The sequence below is a fragment of the Anopheles maculipalpis genome, chromosome 3RL (assembly GCF_943734695.1).
Source record: "Anopheles maculipalpis chromosome 3RL, idAnoMacuDA_375_x, whole genome shotgun sequence".
In the NCBI taxonomy this organism is placed as follows: domain Eukaryota; kingdom Metazoa; phylum Arthropoda; class Insecta; order Diptera; family Culicidae; genus Anopheles; species Anopheles maculipalpis.
Window position 1 is genome coordinate 481564 of NC_064872.1, and position 15774 is coordinate 497337.

Genomic DNA, 15774 nt, shown 5'->3' on the forward strand with positions numbered 1-15774 from the left:
GTGTGGCAACAGCACATAACATCAATAAGCATTCGTTTCGTTTATGATTGAAATCTCGTACTGAAAAAAAACACAACGGAGAAACGTGGCAACAGCCGCTAGCCAGGAACTCGTGTCTCGATCTATTGTAATTATCGTTTGTTTTTGGTAAACGGTGTTCAATTTGAATAATTTAACAACACAGCACACACACACATACACAACTGCAAATTGCAAAATGAACAAATGCTCAGCATAAACTTTCAGAACGGAACAGATGGTTTTCTGGCATAGGGTTTACCTTACCAGCCCTCACAAATTATCCTCTATTTAGATTCAACTTCTATATGACACATTGACATACAATAAGTCATACATCAAACAAAAGTGGTGCTAGTAATGTGTTGAAAATTCTCTTATAAGCATCATTTGGCTTGTCTATTGCTGGCTAAAGCTTCAGCATGATCCTGTTGCGCAAGCTAATAAAGGGAGTAATTGTAGTTACTTTCGCGATTTTTCAGTTGGATCACCAAAAGGCGAGAGATGTTCGCTGTTCGTTTCGAGCTACTCTTTCTTTTCTCTCGAAAGATGATACATTAGCAACCTTCTCGAACAACGAATCAAACAAGTTTCCAGGCTTCTAACGACTGCCTAATCATCGATAAATCCATACCTCAAAATTGTTCGAACGATCGTACCATACGATCAAAACAGTTTTCTCAGTTTTCTGCTACTTTCCTTCCGTGCCTTCCTTTATTCCAGGCGCATCATTTGGCCATTGATTGTGGTGAAGGGCCAGTTCGCCGCCGTTGCTTGTGCTTTATGTCGACGTGCTTTGCTGCCCGCTAAAAAATTAACTTCTTCCTTAACGTTCCTTCTTTAAAATTTAAATCAGTGATGATAGAAAGTCGAGATTTATGTTCGCAAATTACTTTCGAAGGTTCCGATGCAAATGTCATCGCTAATCAATCGAATTTTCGGAATCAGTATCGATCGAGTATCGATTGGAAAAAAGTCTTCGGTTGGAGTCTAATATTGAATTTGAAACCAGGATCCCGAGACATAGTTTTATTGGTGTTTTTCAACTCAAGAAGATTCATGACATGTTGACTGTTACAAAAACTAACGAAAAAAAAAACAAAAAATATTGCAGCATGAAAATAGTTGACCAAACACAGAAAAGTCTCAATCGGATCGTCATAAAATTGTTTTCCATCAACATATTTTGTGACGATTTTTGTATGCGATTTTTGAGTGAAAAATTAAATCAGCTAAATGTTTGATGTGATCTGAATGCCAAGTAGACAATCCTGTTTACTCTGTCGTCAGCGTTGCTATTCCGTGCGCTTTCGGCGATTTTGCTGACTGGCTGGGTGATCATTTGCCGTGCCGTGAACTGGCCGAGGGATGCTTGCGTGACGTGATACTTAAAGATGATGGCAGCGAGAAGCAAGGAGTACATTTTTTCATGTTTCTCCGTTACCATCCATCGACGACTGACGATCGGATGCTGCTCGGGGCAACGAGCGAGCAAGATCCTTTTTAAACGTGTTCTACAATTCGTTCGACCACTGCTATGCCAGCATGCCATATACTGGGCTCGCTGCCGGTATCCGTGTGCAGATCGTATAAAGGGTGGATGGCGATGAGATCGCTCTCACACGAGCCATCGGGACGCACCGACTAGTAATTTTGGGTTGAATCAATTTTTAGCTATCCCAACGGGGCCTTCGCAACTATGGCCACTATGGCGTTAGTATTGGGTCGATTTCGGGTTCCGACACGATCGTCGTCGAACCCTGACCGGACCAGAAAAGCCGTGCTCCCGCCGGGGACGGTGCATGTTGGTGTGCAGAGAAAGGGTTGTTTGATTCGTGATTTAATTAAAATTACCCATGGGAGCCTGGATCTATCGTCTATGGTTCTTAACGGATACGTCCAGACTAAAAAAAAAAACGAACATGTTTGCGACAGCGAGTCGACAAATCGTGGGATGCGAGTATCAATAACTCAAATTAGCATAAATGGAAACGACGGAGAAAAAAAACACTGGCTCAAAGCATGGAAGCTCATTCACAGACTCCAGCCAAGTGCAGGAACATAAGGAAACTAAAATGCACACAAAAAGCACAACGGCGGAAGCAACGGCGTTGGTACCAGTATCTCCGCAGCAACCACACAAATCTTTCAATTGCGAATAGGGACGAAGCGAAAAAATAAGGTATCCACTTGGCTTTTGGTAGCCACGATTTCCACGTTCCACGAGTTGCACGTAACGCTTAAAATTGAAAGTATGTACCTTTAATTGAAATGTATGTATTTTTCAACGCTGCTACCTCGTCGCCGGTTGTCGAGTGAAAGTTCCCAGTTGGCTCTAGCCTGTCGTAAAGGTAGATACATCCACTGGCGGGGATTGTAGTCTAACGATTGACGGCTCTAGTGATACGATTTCTCAAACCTTGCTGGAAGGTGCGCTCTATCCTTTCCTATATGAAGTTTTTTTTTCTTCTGTACAATCGTTACAGCATTCGGGTGTAATGTCATATTTCCCGGTGGCTTCAAACCGACGGAAGACGGCTTTAGATAGAAACTATGACTTTAGTGGAGTGGTATCCGTTACTCGACAACTTTCATTTCAGCAATCAAAATTTGTATGACTCGTTTGCATGTGAACTTCCGACTGCCTAAACGTTACACAAACAATAAGGCCCAACTAATCGCACAACAAGCTAGACCGTTGACAAAGTCCGTGCGTTATGATTTAATTTATGTAAAATTATTTACAGTTTTACTTGTCTTGCTTGGCGCAGAGTGTAACTTCTTGCCAGTACGGTGTGGTAATTGGTTGTGCAGTTGTGCACTGCCTCGTTGAAAACGTGGCTTGCCTGTGCTGGACCGCCTGCTCTGGAGTTAACCAACGAACAAGACAACTAAAAAACAAACCATGTAGAATCTTAAAGGGCCAGTCGAGACATTTTTTTCGCTTTCGGCGTTACTACCTAGTGGTATGATCGCGGTTGTGTGTGTCTTTCTAAATGTAAGTCCTAATTCCCTCTCTCCTTTCAACATGTCTCATTTTTCCTTCAGCTGCTATTCTCGCACGGTTCATTTGTTCGTTTCTCTTACGTAAGGGAAAGAAATAAAAGAAATCTCATCCACACCGTGGCCGCACATAGACAGACTAATGCATGACGAGAATCGGCGCTACGGGCTCGACTTTTTTCGAACTCCTTCTACAATCCTCGCGCAGTCCTCCGCTTTCCTTCCCTTCCCTTCCCTTCCCTTTCCAAGCTTCTCTCAACCCCCAAGGAATTTCAATTCGCAAACTGTGGTCCATTTTATGCTTTTACGTTTTCTTTTCTCTATCTTGGTCTGCTATTTTTCGAAATTCCCTCAACAACTCGACACATTCTCCTAACCGCGACAGTATTAACGACGATGAGTGATGGCGTGTCGCCCCATTGGACATGGCTACCTCTTGTTTCCCGCACTCGAACGTACTACATTCCACAAGCCCTTCTTCGTTCTGCGCAGCTACAATGCGTTGATGGTGGTCAAACGCATTCGCTACCATCATCGTTCATCGTTTTAATTCTCGGAATAATTAACCATCGGGACAGGAGAGGATGATCATTCGCACAACACATGCACGTACGTTTGAGGGCCGATGATGGCGGGTTGACTTTACGTGCACTTAAATTTGCACTCCACGTCTTGCTAATAACCATGGGCGGCGGCACACTATGCTGTGCGATACCAGATTCGCGACCGGGGAGTCTTTTGATGCCTGAAGTGAATGTGAGCTTTTGAGCTGGTTGATAAAAAAAACCCAACCAGGGGACAGTTTATTCCGACCGAAACGGTACTCCATTTATTTTAGCTCGACCCCGCACTATCTACCAGGAGGTTTGCATCGTTAAATTTATAAATTTTGGAATCTTCTGAGCAACGGGATGAAAAATAGCAACAACAAATAAACGGTGAAATTGTAAAAGAGGCTTGTGACGCCCAAAGATAGCTAGCAAATCAACGGTTGCTTTTTTTGGAAATTTGTTGACCACTTGAAAGGATGAAAAAAAATCTCTTCTTTTAATGAAGCATGAAGGTTAGAGAAAAGTTAGCTTCAAAGACTCGCGTAACAATCTTACATAAGATAGAAATCTCCATACATATTCTTTCAGCTTGACACAGAGCTGTGTTTGATCGATGTTAAAGTACTTTGCTACACACCTGCTAATAATTGTAAAGATTTTTGCGCAAAACAAGGCTTCTTCTTGTTTTATGGCTATAGAAGCTGAACAATGGTAGTTTTCGGGATTGCTGTCGTGATGGTAAGTTTCTACAATGCACCCGCACACACCCGCAGGACGTTACACCCGCAGGACATTTTGGTTTCCTTACATTCAATTCACACCGACAATATGAGGACGAATAGTTGGTTAGTATTAGTTGGAACGCCATTTTTAATCGCATGCCAGCGCTTGCTCGATCATTTCCGACGAAGCCTCTGGACAAGTGTTGAAGTAATTCATACGTTTCGAAAAGAAAATTTTCTTCTTTTACAGTAATGTATGTTTTAGTATACCTTAGAGAAGTCCCTTTCGGTGTGATGGGTTTTAATTTTACTTAACATTGACGGAATTTCTTTTTGCCTAGATCGTACGCCTAGTCAAGACAGTTACGCACACAACTGGGGTTTTTATTATAATCGCCCTTTTGGTGAGTTTATTTTTAGTGTTCCCGTTTTTGCTTAACAAGTGAAACCTTTTACCATAATCACGTACGCACACGCATATGCAATGTCGGGAAATTGCAAACGCGTCAAAAGATTCATAACGAACGTATTAATTAAACTATTTCCAAACGACATGCAAGCATCACATATATGTACACATACATTTATATAAATCGAACAGACGAGGTCATTGGAGAGGGAAGAACGGAGTTTGTTTTTTTTTTCTTCAATATTTTACCACCTTTAGAGACAAAACATTAAGAAAAATTTCTTGGGGCTTTTTTTTTCAACCGCTTCTTGGTGCTCCGTCCGACTCATTACTTCCTTTCTGCTATGTGCTCGATCAACTGTGTGTGCATTTTTCGCTTGGACTTGAACGACCCGGACCGCCCCAGCCCCAGGATCAGTGCAGCTCTATGCAGATGAAGTGTATGTAACCGGACCTGGTTGAGTCGTTGAGCCGGTCGTCCAACGGTTGCCTCTTGGTCGGTAAACATAAAATCGCGTAAGATGACGGTACGCAAACATTAAATTTCAGTCTCATTCGTCACTGGTGCATTTATCCTTCGTCTGTTTTTTGACCTGAGGGAAACTTCCTACCACTACTCACCCCGGACAAGCTTCTGCACCGGGCTGACATTCGGCGTCATCACGCTCTTGATTTTCTTCCTTCTCAGAGCGTCTTTTTTGTAGTTATTGTTGCACATTTTAACATAACAGCTCTCTCTCTAACATATAACACAATCGCAGCACAGCCATCCATCACATTCACTAGCTCTGGTCGATCATTTGCTGATTTATCATTGTGCCTCGAACACGATGCTTGACGAGACAAACTGCAAATCGTATCAGTTGCCAGATTCACGTGTAATTATAAAGTGTTCCTTTTTTCCACTATTTGCATACAAGTAACATCGCTTACAATTATGGATAGTGTAAAAGAACACCGTGCAGAAGGACGTGTAGTTTGAATGTTGGTCTATTACAGTCTGTAGTTATTTATAATGTCAAACACAGATGATCACACTCAGTTTAACTTAAAGTTACTGACATTTTTGTAAAATAAATTAAAAAAGTTTCAAAAAAGTAATGCAACTAATTTCCACCGGCAATGTTTAGTGTTAATAGAACTGTCCGGAGCATTTTAACGCAGCGCTCAAAAGCCACAGCCAACGAATGAAAAGAGTGTAAAGAATCTTTTTATTGCCAGACCGTTTTATAGTGCCGAGAACAGAAAACACTTAAACACACGGCGCGGCAAAGCGAGCGAATAATTTTAGCAGACATTATTACCAAAAGCCTTTGCCAGTCGTAAAATAACGTCAGCCATAACGTGGACTGCGATGCCTGCGGAGAGATGCGAATGAAATATGCTTAAAACACGAGAGACGCTTCGTTCGCTCAGGACGATGTCTCTAGTGGCGGTGCGGTTCAGTGCGAGAGGACACTCGGCAAGTCTCGCAATGTCGCTGCTATCGCCCTGTTATTGCACTCGATTATGCAGCCTTGGCCTTCGACGACAATGTTGTAAGTGTCCGAGACGAGAGTCTTTTTGGGTTTACGCATCCGTAGCATTTTTAAATCCCATTCGACACCATTGCCTCGAGGATTGGCATCGAAATCTTGTTATACCTGTTACAGGCACCAAAGCCCCAAGAACTACATCTTTTTTTTTTTTTTGTTACTCCGACCTATTGCCAAATTCAGCCATTCGTTTAGTTAGCTTTTTCTGTCTTTGCCTCAAGTTGGCTTAGTACGATTTGTTTACATTCCGATTGTAGAATTATAGTGTTGTTTTATGTGCACTAAAAAACGCAAAATTAAGCTCAGCAGTGGCGAATGCAAAGTAACGTGTTGCTACTTCGTACCAATCAAAATGCCAACCTTCTTGCAAAGTTATTGCTCCGATACGGGACATCCTGAAGCCATTCAGTACTTGCAGTTTTGTTGGGAGCTGCAAATGCACTAGATTGTAAATAATTTATGGAGTTGGGGTGAAAGGATCGTTAAACAGTTCCAGCTATTTGCAGGGTATAAATTGAATTAAATTTCTTCAGCAGCACGGATTGTGGCGATGTTTCAAATTCATTTTAGTGTGATGGGGAATAACGCTTGTTGGGTTATTTGGAAATACTTTGTGTAAACTAAAAGTTATTCTTATCTTTCTACTACACACCTTTTAGCTGTATGCGCCTCAAAAGTGATCAAACTAACGATTCGTCCATCTATTCTCTTCCATCACAGATTCGAGTAAACGTACTGGACAAGAACGATAGCCCGCCAATGTTCCAGAACCTCCCGTTGGTATTCAGCGTGTCGGAAGATTTGGCCGTCGGCCAGACGGTAGCGCGCATCACCGCGACGGATCCCGATACGCTGGGAAAACTGGAGTACACTTTGCTAGAAGGAGACGCACCCAAGTTTGTGCTGGAGCGGGAAACCGGTTTGCTAAAGCTGCGTGATACGCTCGACCGCGAAACGGAAGATTCGTACCGGTTAAAAATCAGTGTGACGGACGGTATCCAGAGCACCGAAGCTACGATCACTATTCAGGTAGGTTTGGAAGTGGAGTTGAAGTGAACGACCATCACGAAAATCCTCTCCCGTTCTGGCTAATGTTGGCCACCTCTTTCCTTTATTGTATGGAAGCGAAATCAATGCTCGATTCCGCCTGCCATTATCCTGCAGCAATTTTGGCAATGTCCAAAAAGTCCATCCTGACTCACGCGCTTGCGTTTGATTGATTACTAAAAAATCATAAAAGCTTTTCCGGCCCGTTTCGGGGAGCCGCCTCCTACCCCCGTTGCATCGGGTTCGCATTTATTCGAAACACATTAAAAAGATTCCTGCGCTCTGCGTATTATTCATTGTATCACGTTCCACTCGTTGCTCCAGCGGCCAGCGGCGATGCACTTGATGCGAAGATGTAACTTAATCGCAAAAGTCATCTTTCCTGCGCACAACGTTAAAAACGCATACCATTTGCAGTACATATTCATATGCTTTTGCCTCCAGCGCGAAGCAGCAGCGTTTGGGCACGCACAAATGTATACATACACACAAATACACACATGTACCCGTCCGTCTCAGATCACCAGATTGCAAGTTAATGGCTCCGGCAATAACCAACTTGTCCCTTTCACTGTCTATTCCCACAAACCAGCGGGCAGAGATATTTCCTGGGTGCGGTCAAAGGTTAGATCTAACAACAATCCAACGCTGCAACAACACACACGAGCTTTAGTTGTTTCCCCCATTCTATTCTCTCTTTCTCCCTTTGTTTCTCTTTGGGCACGAGTTGGATAACGTTGTGACATAGAATTGTGTTTTTATCCTAATCGTTAACATGACACGATCGTGATGACTACCAAGAAAAAAAAAACATGTTGTTGTTCATTTCCAGTGATAAAATCGGTAAAACGAGGGTATGATCGCTTGGTAGCATCCAGTTCGATAAATAATTTACATTTAATAGTCTAATGAATTGCAATTTAGCGGCATCGTATATTCCTTCTTTGCTGCACGTGAGAAACAGTCCTGACCAGTCCTTCACTGATCGTGCATGATGAAGGTTGAGTCAATACTTTGCTGACTCGTTGATGAATTAAAAAAAAAAACATGCAATAGTTTTGCTATTATTATTATCTTTAAATTTAGTATGACGGCTCTACGCCGTATTGTCGACACCGCTTATGTTGACTGCGTTATAAACAAGAATTATTTTTTACAAAATGTCACAAGCCATTTCCTCCCTGTCGTTTGCCTTTTCCCGGGCATACTCGGTCGCGAATGAGTGGTGGTGCTGATGATGATGATGTATTGGTGGATGATGTGCGTTTTGATGTGATGTGATGTGCAATAGTTTTGCTAGATACGGTATAAAATATACACACACATATGCATGTAAAGGCGTTCCACAAACTACCCAAGAATTGTGCATATAAACCCAAATCAATCCTCCCCTGAAGGGCCACGAAAATTTTATCTTTCTGATCAACTACAGACACTCGAATTCCATCCGATCCGATCCCATGGCTCCTTCTTATTCTCTGATTGTTTTGTTCCCCTATTCCTCCTCTCAACTCTCTATAAGCATCCACCTGTTCCACCTCTCTCCTTAGTATGCTTACACATATGTTATCTTTTATTATTAAAATATGATTGACACCACGAGGCAGGCGTTCCGTTGTCGGTTGAATATAGAAATGTTCATTTATATATCCGTGCGTAGCGCTTTACCCGCTTCCATCGATTCACTGATTATCCATCAACTGACCACATTCAGTCTCCGCTTAATCATCCATGATCTTCGTTCTCCACTCACCGTTTTCCAAAGACACCTATAACTCGATCGAACCCGTGGAATAAGATTTTGGGCTACGGACAGCAACACAAAAATACAAATGTTTTGAGCTTGCCTTTCTCCAACACCCCTACGAATAACGACGTCACCGTACGGCATCATAGGAGTGTGACTCATTTCTTAAGCTCTTGGGCAAAATAATATCGGGTAAATTACCCATTCGACCCGATGCTGCGCGTCACCGATAGATTTTATCTCGGCAAGTTCGTTTTGTACAACGCGATCATGATCAAAATTAAGACGAATATGCTCGACGACGATTGCTCGACGATGATTGCTGCACTCTGTTGTAGCGCGGCAAGTGATAAACGTTGAGGCAGAGGTATCTCACAAACCTGCTGACTAGTTCACTGCTAAACTTTGCAGTAAATGATTTTCCACACTTTATGGACAAACAATCTAGCCAAATAGTTTCTTACCGTTGTTTTATGAACAAGATACTCTTTCGGCTGTTATCATCACTCACACGCAAAATCACAGCCAGTTACATCAAAGTATAGAGCATATTAGATTGATCTACCGTACGAAACATTCCTGTTTGCTACGTGGCCATCACGAAGGAATAAGAGAGAGAAAGAAACCATTGTGTACGGCAAATTAATGGACAGTCTCACAAAACGGGCCTCCCATGGTTTGACAAACGTGCTTACCACAGAATAGACAAAATGGAAATCTGGTAAAACATATCAATATAAGTCGTAGCAACGTTCCGGACACGGTAGTGAGGTGAAACGAAGCATACACACAAAGTTGCCGCTGCCTTGCTTTTTAGCATTGAGGCATCCACAGTAGATAGGGAATGAGGGGTGTTATTCCAGCTGGTTTTGTGTTTTTCCTTTAACTGCTCGGTTCTTTCAAGAAGGTGGTTCCAACGAGCGTGTGTTGTACTTTTGTACAAACGAGAATATTTGTCTGTTTCTAAAAATGTTGCGCTGTTTTATTCCTATCATTTTGCCTGGCAGTATCTATTTCGACGTTATATGTTTTGCTTCTTCTATCAGATTCACTAACTCGGCCGCTGCCACCGCTGCACACATTTCAACTGGCTGGCAATCGCCGAGATCCAAGTTTTCCGTTGCTTTTTTGACATTCTTCCTTTACGTATTTTCATAGATGGTATGGAATACATAATTTGAAGTAAAGAAAAAAAACCCAACAACGAGTCTTTGGTCTTTGGAAGATGAAGCGAATATTCAAATAAAGATTGTTCATCCCGCGGGCCCCCTTCCGACACGGGCCCTAGTGATTGCGGGATTTATAAAAGAGAAATTGTCTTGATGAAATCTTAGAAATCCGCTTGATAGAAGATACTAAACTGAAACGTCAAACGGCTTGAAGTCTATCAATCGAATTTAAGTACAATTCCGAGTAGGTCGATTACCACACCTAGGGCTTCAACCTGCATACAGACCCCCCTCCCTCTCTCACTCTCTCTCTCTCTCTCTCTCTCTCTCTCTCTCTCTCTCTTCTTTCACTTTATATCTCTTTCTCTATACAATTTGTGTTTTCTACCGTTCGAGCCCATCTACGATTCTATCTAATTTAAACAAAAAATTTTTAAATGAATCATTTACTCTTCACGGATTTCTTTTCTGCTTGGCTGTCCGTTGTGGTATCTCTTCCCAGTATTTCTCATTCTCTAATGCTCCGTTTTTTGTTGTTCGTTTTCCACACTCTCAACAATGACATACTTATATTTAATCACGACTGGGAATGATTTAATAAAAATAATCATAATCATAAATAAGCAGATGGAGATCAAAAGTGTTTTTCTTTGCTTTGCTGCGCGCCCTATTCGTGCTATCCCTTTGACGGGATCTCTCTTGATCTGCACACCACGGGACAAGGAATCCTATCCTATGTCCAACTTCAATCCCATGATCCGGTTCGTGTTCGAGTCAATGGTGTCATCCCGCGACGTAGAGGATCGCGGTGCTGAGGATTTATTTTGCGTTCTATAAGTGTGTGTGTATGGATCTGTTTCTATGTGTGTGATAGAAAAATGTCGTTCTCTCTGCTCAAGCGCAGGGATAACTTGTAGACCCGCATAGAACCGCAGCATTGCAGAGGCATGTCGGTTGAATCAACGCGATCATGCTCGAGAAAGATGAATCCCGAGAGAACATGACTGTCATCGTCGCAGTCGTCGAAGTTCGACTTAAGATCCACTTCTTTTTTAGGAATGACATACCCTCAGCATCCCAATTCCAAAAGAAAGCATTGATTTGACAGGCTAGATAGGGACCATCCACTCGAACGTTCCTCTAAAGCACAAAGCTCTGAGCGTTCCGTGTGCGTGTGTGTGTGTGTGCGCTCGTGTGTTTGGATGTGTTTTTAAGCAACTCCAGAATGGCAAAGCTCAATCGAGGAAACGAACGCAGTGAAAGCCATACCACGTAAACGTTAAACTCACACGATACCACAGTCGACGAACCTTCGCACGAAACAAATCGAATTAAGGCGCAGCGAACCCCTTTATATTGTCATCCAGCGTAGGTTACATGGCGGGGCAATTTAGTATGGGCTTCGTTAGATCTAACCTCATGGAATCTTAAGATTGCTTGAAGATGAATGATCACTTTACAATGAGAAAATCATCAATTCATCTTTTCGAAGAATGCGCATACTAGCAATTATTATTTCCATCCCTTTATATGAAATGCAACCGTACGCAATAATCCAAACAAAATGATCAAATTCAGACTAAACACAGATAGTTTGTTCGATTTGTCTTTCTAGATTGTCACTTCGAAACTGACGACATTCTGACGCATATCTGTCTTCCTATGTTGCATGAATTCACATTATGTTCGATTGTACTGCTTTCACCGTACGGTGAAAAAATTGATCGCCTACACGGCATCGATAAGTTAGATTTACAGCAAATTGCTTTTTCTATCATGCTGCACCATATGGCAATTTGATTTTCTCTTCGCTGTAATTGCGTTCGATATGGCGAGGAAGCAAGGGAGAAAGACAGACCCTCACAGACGCCAAGACACTGACCCCGAATCGGTAGACAGCAATGTCATTTTTTCACTTTCTCATAATGGTGTAATCTTCTTAGACAAAATTTAGTACGATATGAATGTCGATACCAGCGTGCTGTAATTCATTTTCAATTGTGTGCTTGACTCTTTCCTCTGCTAGGTTACCGATACCAACGACAATCCACCGGTATTTGCTGAACCTGCCTATTCGTTCGACATTCCGGAGAATGCTTTACGCGGCTTCCACGTCGGAGTTATCGGAGCTACCGATCCGGATGTCGGGACCAATGCTGCCGTCACATATACCGTAATATCCGACTGGGCAAATGATGTGTTCTCGCTGAACCCTCAAACAGGAATCTTTACTCTAACAGCACGGCTCGATTATGAAGAGGTAAGAAGTTATTTTTATAACTGCGATTCGTATGGCTAAAATTAGACCAACATCGGTTTTGTAATTCATTTCGCACACCTGTAGGTTCAACACTACATTTTGGTAGTACAAGCACAGGACAATGGTAATCCTAGTCTCTCTAGCACGGTGACTGTCTACTGTAACGTGGTGGATCTGAATGACAACGCACCTATCTTCGATCCGATGAGCTATTCCAATGAAATCTTCGAAAACGCGCCGATTAATTCGGACGTAGTCACCGTTAGCGCCACTGACATTGATTCTGGTAAGTTTTGCATTAGTACTGGACTTTTATTTAATAATTATTCGCGATATACGCGTCGCAGAAAAGAGAGGGATATATTAAATGATATTAAACAGTCGTGTCTGCTTGATCAGTTCGCATTTCGAGTTGTTTCGTCGGTCAGCACAATAAACCAAACGTTAACTGTAAACCGCGATTTAAATAATCGATTTTAATATTAAATAACTACTACGCATACGTGTTGGCTGTTAAACGACAACGCATAAATATGTGTGTATGTGCTGTGTTATAATTTTCATTAGGCCGTTCCTTCTATTTTTTATCTGATTCTGAGTTTGGCATCGATTCTCCTATTTTGACGTCGAATTCGTTCGTCTAACGTTTCACCACAAATTTCCACATTCACATTTCTTACACATGTCTTCCCTGCTTTCTCTGCTTCTACATACACACCAGGCCCAATCCCAGTTCCGCAACTCGCATCATTTCCCTTCGTTTTTTGTCCATATTGCCGTATACTTCTTTCCCCACCCTTCTTTACTATTTTCATCTCATGATTGTGCGCAAGTTTTCAGAAGGGACACGATCTCTAACGCCTTACCTTTTCTTCCGTTTTGGGGATCGACACACAAACAAACACGAAAAAAAACCCATTATAGAGTTGTGCCACAGCAACCAGCGCGCACATTATGATAGTCGCAGCCAAGATGGGTCAAATCGAATGCGCTCCTTGGTTCAACGGAGTGAACGAGTGCGATAAGTTATAAAATTGTTTATAATCTTGCTTGAGAATGTCTCCGCACTGTCCGCAATGCCACAGACAGACCACGGTACCAAACAAGACACGAGAAGATATCAGACGGCGCGATTCCATTAAAGTGTATTTTAATCCCGTGGCAAACAAATTTCTTCGATCTGTTTGAGTTCTCCAGTCTTCCGATCGGATTTTCTGGATATTCTTTCTCATTTTAATTCAAAAAACCGTATCCATGTGTGAGAGTGAGCGCAACAATCTGAGGGTGAAAAATCTGTCCTGCTCTGATGCGATGTCGAAATTGCAAGCGAGAAAAAGAAAGAACCGATCCAGCATAACTCGAATGAAACATCTAACGCACCGAACAGACACCACGAAAAATATTCAAAATGGTTATGTGTAGGCAGTCGGGCGATTCAGGTTTATATTTTATTGACTTCAAAATTTATAGATATCCATACAATATACATTTTTATTCTCTTCGCCACAACGCATCAACGACAACAATCGAATCTCCCCTTTTTCTATTTGATTGTCATTCCAGCACAATTATTTTAAAATCGTTCTCATTCGACTTGAGAATCGGTACGATCTGCGAAGGTTGTGTAAGATGACTTCATTTTGAGAGTTTTTTTTCCCTCTAAATAATTCTTCTTGGCTTAACGACCTCTAAGGACATGCCGGCCATCGAAATGTCTTACTAGACTGTCGATACCACGTAGGTGGTTAGTCAGTCCTCACTACGGAGGGACGGTCCGGATGGGATTTGAACCTCGGCCCTGCCGTTTGCAGACCGGCACCGCTGTCGCCTGCACCACCGGACCCGCCCCTCTCTAAATATCTTAGTACTATTAGCAGCATGTGCGCAATTTGCCAGCTCCAAATCTCCAAAGCATTTGTATCATTCGCTTGACACATCAGCGAAGAAAAGGACCGTTTGTACGGCTATACGATAAGAAAAGTTATTAATCAAACTACGCTGTGCAAAGAGGTAGTCAAAAGGTTATCTTCTTACAGTTTTGCTTCCCCGGGGGTTTGAGATGGTGGGCAATAACATCTCTGGCAACATTTTTGAAGATTTTTGACACACATTCAAACGAACTGTGCACACAGTTAGCGAGGAAAAGAAAAGTTATGAAAGATATTCTTAGGTGTGTAGGAAGCCCACGATGGCCACCTTCAACAGACACGACAGCGGGATCCGGTCTTGCTTTACCTGATACGCTCTGTACAGTGTGTGATCAAACGATCGATGTCATCCACTTGTCTCCTGCCCGGCGATACGCCATCGTAAGCAGAAAATTATTTTGTCGAACACGGATCGAAACAATTGTATCTTGTCACCCGGGATCCGATGCGGTGACAGTCTCCTCCTACCTACTACTTCAGCTTACTGAATTATCAAATCGACTCGATCACCTTCGCTTGCTGACGAACTTTGGACTGGTATTGTGTTATTAACCATGGCAGTTTGAATCATCTTCTTCTTTTTCTTCTTCTTGGCATAACGATCGCTAAGATCACGCCGGTCATCGAAATGGCTTACTATACTGCCGATACCACGTAGTTGGATAGTCAGTCCTCACTACGGGAGGACGGTCCAGATGGGATTTGAGCTCCGGTCTTTCCGTATGAAAACCGGCGCCGTTGTCACTTGCACCAACGGGCCGCCCCGCTACCATCCATAGTTTGAACCATCACACACACTAACTAATGCATTCAATAGCTGCAACGGACCGTTTGGTGTGACACCATTTTCAATGACAATCCCTATTTCTTGAGATGCTAGTTTATAATAATGCTAATTGAAGAATCCCAAACGATGTGGTAAAACTACAAAATTGCGTGGGGATTGTCCGCTGGTTCTGTTGGTTGACTGAATAAATCTATCCAAACGTTCAACCAGCGAATGATTTTGTTATTTGCACATTTTCTCTTTTACTCACAATCCATTTTGGCGCAGCGCCACTCTGGTTCATTGACATCATATGCCCCTGATGCCGAATTCTTCCGACAGCGAGCGCGGTTTACGCGGATAACACAATCAATGAAACTACATCGCGTCCCAACTTCTGCTACCACACTGCTTGCTCGCTGCTTTATGCAAATTAATAAACACCGGAATTTTTTTAAAATTAAAGTCACCCTTACGCGCTTGACTTTTGCAGTGTGCAATGCAACTGCCACGGTTGCGGGATTGGCCAGACCATGTTACTTGATTATGGATCTGTAGGCAGCAGCATATTCTTTGCTTCTCCTTCGCGCCAACGAACGTATTTTGAATGCAACGTCTC

General features: G+C 42.5%; 1 protein-coding gene across 1 annotated transcript in view; it reads left to right on the forward strand.

The window, feature by feature from the left end:
- Positions 1-15774, forward strand: part of LOC126563709 (cadherin-related tumor suppressor) — a 38509-nt gene that overhangs the window by 7212 nt on the left and 15523 nt on the right. The window contains exons 2-4 of the mRNA XM_050220353.1: positions 6959-7267; positions 12228-12461; positions 12546-12747. Of these exons, the coding sequence (XP_050076310.1) occupies positions 6959-7267; positions 12228-12461; positions 12546-12747 (745 nt within the window). The remainder of the gene's footprint in view (positions 1-6958; positions 7268-12227; positions 12462-12545; positions 12748-15774) is intronic.